General features: G+C 46.9%; 1 protein-coding gene across 1 annotated transcript in view; it reads left to right on the forward strand.

The window, feature by feature from the left end:
- The first annotated feature begins 630 nt into the window (after window positions 1-630).
- STK11 (serine/threonine kinase 11) overlaps window positions 631-7,637 on the forward strand; it is a 51,750-nt gene continuing 44,743 nt past the window's right edge. The window contains exons 1-4 of the mRNA XM_015810710.1: window positions 631-716; window positions 1,976-2,108; window positions 4,203-4,339; window positions 7,497-7,624. Of these exons, the coding sequence (XP_015666196.1) occupies window positions 631-716; window positions 1,976-2,108; window positions 4,203-4,339; window positions 7,497-7,624 (484 nt within the window). The remainder of the gene's footprint in view (window positions 717-1,975; window positions 2,109-4,202; window positions 4,340-7,496; window positions 7,625-7,637) is intronic.

Genomic DNA, 7,637 nt, shown 5'->3' on the forward strand with positions numbered 1-7,637 from the left:
TGAGTCTGGCTTACCCCATTGACTTTGCCTGTGAGGAGGTTGCAAAAGGGGATCACGTGACCTCAGGACACTGCGACCGTCGTACATATGAGTCTGTTGCCAAGCGTGTAAATTAGGATCATGTGACCGTGGAGGATGCTGCAATGGCCGTAAGTGCGAAACAAAGGCCATAAGTCACTTTTTTTCAGCGCCGTTGTAACTTTGAACGGTCACTGAAAGGTTGCAATTCAAGGACCTCTTGCGTAACGTTAAGTCTTTAGGTTTTCTCTAACCTGCCAACTTCAATATGTTAGGATTATAACTTCCTCCTTTGACAAGTTTTTCTTTTCTTTTCTTGGCAGTCTTTACATATTTTCAAGATTAGTTTCCTTTCTTTGGCCTGGACTATTTGGAGAGCATCCATAATTGATTTACAAAGTTCAGTGCTTCCTTTGCGTTCAGAAAGTCTCTTGAGTCAATCACCACAACTTCAGTTACAAATGGATCCGCAGGGAGGTGTTGGGACGAGAGCTGGGATCGGTTAGCGCAGACTTGAGTGGAGTTAGATGCTGAAACACTTGTCAACGGGTGGAGGGCAAGTTTCTCTATTAAGTCTCATCCCAGGAATTTCCTTAACTGCTTCTCACGTATATGGTGATGGAGTATTGTGTCTGTGGCATGCAAGAGATGTTGGACAGCGTTCCTGACAAAAGGTTTCCAGTCTTTCAAGCGCACGGGTAAGTAGCACGCAGGCTTCCCAGTTCCCATCTCTCAGAAGCCCCATCCGCCGTGAGAAATAGGGAAACTGGACTGGTGGTTCATGCTCATCAGTTTGCGAAGGAAAAATCTTGCCATTTGTGAAGGAAAAATCCACACACTTCCCACACAGCCTCGGGTTCAAGCACTGGCCGGATCTACTAAGCCAGTTTAGTTTCCAGGCCATCTTGGTTTCGGTGAAGTGCTTGCATCAGATGCTTTGAGATTATTTCATTTATTTGTACCCTGCTGTTATTTTGTTATATAACTCAAGATGGTGTACATATCGGACATACCTTCCTCGTCCTATTTACCCCACAACAACAACCCTGTGAGGTAGGTTGGGCAGAGAGAGAAGGGGGTAGAACTGGCCCAAAGTCACCCAGCCGGCTTGCTGTCATGCCTAAGGCAGAATTAGAACTCACAGCCTCCTGGTGATTAGCCTAAAGTCACCCAGTTGGCTTTCATGCCTAAGACGGGACTAGAACTCACCATCTCCTGGTGATTGGCCCAAAGTCACCCAGTTGGCTTTCATGCCTAAGGCGGGACTAGAACTCACCATCTCCTGGTGATTGGCCCAAAGTCACCCAGTTGGCTTTCATGCCTAAGGCGGGACTAGAACTCACCATCTCCTGGTGATTGGCCCAAAGTCACCCAGTTGGCTTTCATGTCTAAGGCGGGACTGGAACTCACCATCTCCTGGTGATTGGTCCAAAGTCATCCAGTTGGCTTTCATGCCTGAGGCAGGACTAGAACTCACCGTCTACTGGTGACTGGCCCAAAGTCACCCAGTCGGCTTTCATGCCTAAGACGGGACTAGAACTCAACATCTCCTGGTGATTGGCCCAAAGTCACCTAGCCGGTTTTCATGCCTAAGGCGGGACTAGAACTCATTGTCTCCTGGTGATTGGCCCAAAGTCACCCAATTCGCTGCTAAGGCAGGATTGAATTCATAGTCTCCCACTTTTTAGCCTGGTGCTATACCAAACTGACAGCTATACCAAACTGACATCTCATGACATAATGCAAGCATCATTCTATAAATTCTTAGTAACTGTTCCGTTTCAGAGTTCCTGATAATGCACAAACGTTGTAAGATTCCTCGTCAGAATCGGACTCTGAATCGCAGCTGATAACCCTAACCGCTTAGTAACGTAGACATTGCACTGCGCTTGCTCTCCAGAAACTCAATTTTCTCCACCTCATTTTCCCCCTGCCTCCCTCTTGTCCCTTAACACAGGTACTTTTGCCAACTTATAGATGGCTTGGAATATTTGCACAGCCAGGGCATCGTACACAAAGATATCAAACCGGGGAATCTCCTGCTCACAACCAATGGGACTCTAAAGATATCAGATCTAGGTGTGGCAGAGGTATGCTTCTGAACGTCCGTGTCGTTATGTGAATTGCTATAGCTATCGAATCGGATGGCTTCAAGACGGGATTGGGCAAATTTATGGTGGAGAAAACTATTTTGGCTACTTACTGGTCATCCAAATTAAAAATACTTCCTCTAGGACAGGGGTCTTCCAACTTGGCCCTTTTATGACTTGTGGACTTCAATTCCCAGAATTCCTCAGCCAGCATGCCTGGCTGAGGAATTCTGGGAGTTGAAGTCCACAAGTCATAAAAGAGCCAAGTTTGAAAACCCCTGGGCTAGACAGTCTAGGACAGGGGTCTCCAATGTTGGCAACTTTAAGACTTGTGGACTTCAACTCCCAGAATTCCTCAGCCAGGCACGCTGGCTAAGGAATTCTGGGAGTTGAAGTCCACAAGTCATCAAAGGGCCAAATTTGAAGACCCCTGGCCTAGAATAATTGCTTTGGAAGCCACAGCTGAGGGCCTTTGTCAGGCTGTTGGCTGGATCAGATTGCTTGGCCCTTGGTTGGGTCTTGGATTAGTCATTTTTTATACCAGTGGTGGCGAACCTATGACAGCACTCAGAGCCCTCTCTGTGGGCACGCGCACCATGCCCTGGAGATGGCAACCATCCCTCTTCAACCAGCTGCCCACTAAGTCGCCAAGGTCCCACGTGGCCGGATGCATCCCAGCACCCATGCGCTCGCTGGCCTCTGCGTGCAGGGGGCCAAGGGTATCAGGCAGCAACCGCCCCGGCCCCTGCTTCGCCTTGCCCTGCGACAATGGCACCCCTGCCCTGCCTTGCCTTGCCTCGCCTCACCCCGCAGGACGAGCCTCCTGCCCACCGCCCCACTTGCCAGAGACCCCCTGGATCTCCCCCAACCCTGCCCGGCCCCCACAGGCATCCCTCCCCACGAGCAACATCGAGGTGACCACACCCAGTCTGCCATGACCACCACAGCCACACCCACCCAGTGGGCCACGCCCACCTGGCACCCGGCGATAAATAAGTGGGTTTTGGGTTGCAGTTTGGGCACTCGGTCTCTAAAAGGTTCGCCATCACTGTTTTATACCGTACATTTATTTCTCTGAATGTTTACAGCAGAGTTTCTCAACCTTGGCAACTTTTAAGATGAGTGGATTTCAACTCCCAAAATTCCCCAGCCAGCCCAGATAGGTGCAAGCTGGGGAATTGCCCCAGTATATCTGAAAACTAAAAATTACAGAACAAAGTTGACAACGTATGATATATATCGGGTGTCAAACTCACAATGTCACGTGACGTGTCACGACACATCGCAACATATTGTGACTTTTTTTGCCATTGCCGGCAATGGGGGTGGGCATGGTTTTGCCATGATGCTTCCGGCCCGTGGGCCGGCAGTTTGACACCCCTGACATATATGGTGTTAAACTTCTGAAGCTTTTCAATTGACAGCTGTCTTCAGTCATCAAACAGTTTGTTTTGAAAGCCAGAACCCAAGAAATTTGGCAAATTGCTTTTCTAAGGTCATTTTGATGTTGGGTGGCAATTGCTTTCAAGTATGTACAACTTAATTCTTTTCTCTGAAGCATTTTTTAACAAATAAGGCAGAAACTCAGGTTTACTCCCAGTCTACACTGCATAAATTGGGGTAGTTAGTGGGGCTGCATGGGGCACTCAGAACTCCCTAGATCAAGGGTGTCCAACCTTAGCAACTTTAAGACCTGTGGATTGGTCTTAATGGCTGGCTGAGGAATTCTGGGAGTTGAAGTCCACAGGCCTTAAATTTGCCAATGTCAGACACCCTTCCCCTAGATTGAACAACTGAAGCACAGTAGCCAATTGTGGAATATTAGCAGTTGCAACTGATTCCCAGCAAGAAATAAAACATGTTTATTCTTTGGGTAGGCTTACTCCCCTTAAAATGCTAATCTCCCCTTTAATTTTTGTTTTTAAATGAAACAGTTTGATATTGCACAGTTGAACAACGTCAGGGCTTCTGCTGAAATAATCATTAAAAAAAACAACAACCAAAACCCACAGCTGCCCCAAATTTTCCAGTTGCTGCTGAAGACATATGCCTTCAACCTCAAAGCAATGCCTCTTTGTTATCTGCTTGCAACAGGCCTTGCATCCATTTGCTGAGGACGACATGTGCCGAACCAGCCAGGGGTCACCCGCTTTTCAGCCTCCAGAAATTGCCAACGGCCTGGATACCTTTTCTGGCTTCAAAGTAGATATTTGGTCAGCAGGTGTCACACTGTAAGTAAATCGGAATACAAAGCAGGACCCTAGCCCTTAATGTCGGCAGCAGAGTGATCGTGACAGGTGTGAAGATGTCAGCCATGGGAGTAATAATTTAAAAAGGGCAGTCCTTTGGTTAATATCCTCTCTGTTCTAGAACAGAGGTCCCCAACCTTTTGGGCACCAGGGACCGGTTCCGTGGAGAAAGGTTTTTCCACGGACCGGAGAGTGCGTGGTTTTGTGTGCTGCCTGCATCCCACAGATGGGGCTTTGCTTGTTTGTGCGGCCCGGTTGCTGGCATGCCACGGACCGGTACTGGTCCACGGACCGGGGGTTGGGGACCCCTGTTCTAGAACGATTAATTTGTAGATTAATTTCAGATTTGTATGAAATTTTCTTCTCCTTTCTAATACTTCTCTATATGTTAAGGCCATGACTATATACGGCCTGCCTCCCACTCATCTTTTGCCATACAGAAATAAATCTAGAAGAGTCGTTCAGCTAGATAAGATAACCTTTATTGTCATTCTTTTACTGTGGGCACAACGGCACACATCAAAAATGAAATTTAGTTGCCTGCTCTCAAAGTGAAACACATACATGACACACACCTAAACATACTATGTACAACATATGTATAGACCCACACTACTACATATACATAACAAATAAATATTAAATACTGTCCACCTTGAATATATAACGGAAGGAGGAAGCTTGAGAGTTTACAAGGTTAATGCTGTATGGAATGAAACTGTGGCTGAATCTGGATGTTCTGCTTCGGATACCACGGAGCCCCCTCCTCCCAGAAGGTAACAAGGAAAATAGGTCGTGAAGAGGATGTGTAGTGTCCCAGATGATCTTACGGACCCTGCCTCTCATAACTGGAGCCTTGGGTCCCTTGGTGCTCTCTGAGCTTGCTTGTTTTCTTGCAGATGTTTCATTACCTGACTAGGTCACATCATCTAGTCAGCCACACTCACTAGCACTGATGAAGTTACCTAGTCGGGTCATGAAATGTCCACAAATGAACAAGCTCAGGGAGCACCAGGGACCCCCATGGTTCAACCCTGAGCTATAAATATTCTCTTCTATTGATATCTGGAGTGTCAAGAGGGAAAGCTATCCAATCATCTCCTTCTGTTCCACCGAAGGCAGGGGTCTTCAAACTTGGCCCTTTTATGACTTGTGGACTTCAGCTCCCAGAATTCCTCAACCAGGCACACGTGCCTGGCTGAGGAATTCTGGGAGTTGAAATCCACAAGTCATAAAAGGGCCAAGTTTGAAGACCCCTGACCTGCAGGTGTGAATTTGGTCATCAAAGAGGGCTGCCTGCCAGAGTAGATGGTGGCAGACTCCTGCTTTGGGGGGGGGGGCTGGCGCAAGAGACAAAACATGCATTGTGATGCAATCTCACCCCTTGGATAAGTTGCCTGCGAGACCACGGTGCAAGTACAAAATAATGGAACTTGCGTTGTGGGTATCAACATCTACATTTCTTCCGTTTGGTGTCAGGAGCAGGCTCTGTGCTTTTTATAGCAAGGGGTGCAGTTTCACTTTCTCCTAGGCCTGCGTNATTATTATTATTATTATTATTATTATTATTATTATTATTATTATTATTATTATTATTATAATTTAATTTATATACCGCCCTTCTCCCGCAGGACTCAGGGCGGTGCACAGCGTATTAAAAACAGTACAAATACAAAGCATAAAAATACAAACCCCTATAAAACCAGATTAAAAAACCGAATATTAGAAGCTGTGTCTCTGGACTGGGATGGTTGCTCTCCAGCTCTTTCTTTCTTTCTTTCTTTCTTTCTTTCTTTCTTTCTTTCTTTCTTTCTTTCTTTCTTTCTTTCTTTCTTTCTTTCTTTCTTTCTTTCCTTTCTTTCTTTCTTTCTTTCTTTCTTTCTTTCTTTCTTTCTGATAAAATAACCTTTATTGTCATTTTTTTTTACTGTAGGCACAACAGCACGCATCAAAGATGAAATTTAGTTGCCCACTCTCAAAGTGAAACACATACATGACACACACCTAAACATACTATGTACAACATATGTATATATCTTCCTTCCTTCCTTCCTTCCTTCCTTCCTTCCTTCCTTCCTTCCTTCCTTCCTTCCTTCCTTCCTTCCTTCCTTCCTTCCTTCCTATCTATCTATCTATCTATCTATCTATCTATCTATCTATCTATCTATCTATCTATCTATCTATCTATCAATCAATCATATTTCTTAACCGCACAGCTCCCTCAGTCCTCCAGGTCGTGGTTCTCCCAAAGTTGCTTTTTCAAAAGGCAACTGGACTTGTATCTCCTTGACGACATTTCGCTTCTCATCCAAGAAGCTTCTTCAGTTCTGTCTTCAGTCTTTCAGAACTGAAGAAGCTCCTTGGATGAGAAGTGAAACGTCTTCAAGGAAAAAAAACAAAGTCCAGCTGCCTTTTGAAAAAGCACCTTTGGGAGAACCGTGATCTGGATGACTGAGAATCTCTATAGACAGTTAACTATGCATTTTGGATGAACACCCTTCGAATGGTGCGGGAGGATGAATGGATTTCCAGAAAAAGATTACAGACTATAGCAGTGATGGCGAACCTTTTAGAGACTGAGTGCCCAAAAACAGGCCCCGCCCCTCCCCCACCCCATCCCCTACCCCGCCTGCCCGCAGGGCCACTCACCGCCTCCAGGGCCCGCCGCAGATCACCCAGGCAGCCCAGCAGCGCCATGGCAGCCACGCCCTCTGCCCGCACCCCACAGCATCAACTGCCGGATGGGGCATGAGGGCAGACTCTTGTGTACGCTGCCTGGCTGCCATGTCCTTGGCTGCGCTGCTCTGTGTGGGCCACGTTCGGGGGTGACTCTCCTCCAGGGGGGCTGCTGGTGAGGAGGGGGTCGTGGGGGGAGGTGAGTCTGGGGCAACGGCACGTGTGCCCACAGAGAGGGCTCCGAGTGCCGCCTCTGGCACCCGTGCCATAGGTTCGCCACTACTGGACTATAGGAACTGTTTGTGCTTCAATTTGAGATGCAGACAACACACCAACCCCCCCCCCCCCAAATAAGTCCAGTTACCTTTTGAAAAAGCATCTTTGAGTTAGAGAGGGGTTCTTAAGTGCTTCTAATCATTTCTTCTTCCCTCTCTCTCTCTGCTCTCCCTATCCCCCTCTCCAGGTACAATATTACAACAGGCCTTTATCCCTTTGAAGGGGATAATATTTATAAATTATTTGAAAACATTGGAAAAGGAGATTATGTAATCCCTGAGGATTGTGGCCCTCCGCTTTCGGATTTGCTTAGAGGTAAGTGCTTCAT

This window comes from Protobothrops mucrosquamatus, unplaced genomic scaffold (genome assembly GCF_001527695.2).
Source record: "Protobothrops mucrosquamatus isolate PMUCROS unplaced genomic scaffold, P.Mucros_1.0 scaffold14, whole genome shotgun sequence".
Taxonomy (NCBI): domain Eukaryota; kingdom Metazoa; phylum Chordata; class Lepidosauria; order Squamata; family Viperidae; genus Protobothrops; species Protobothrops mucrosquamatus.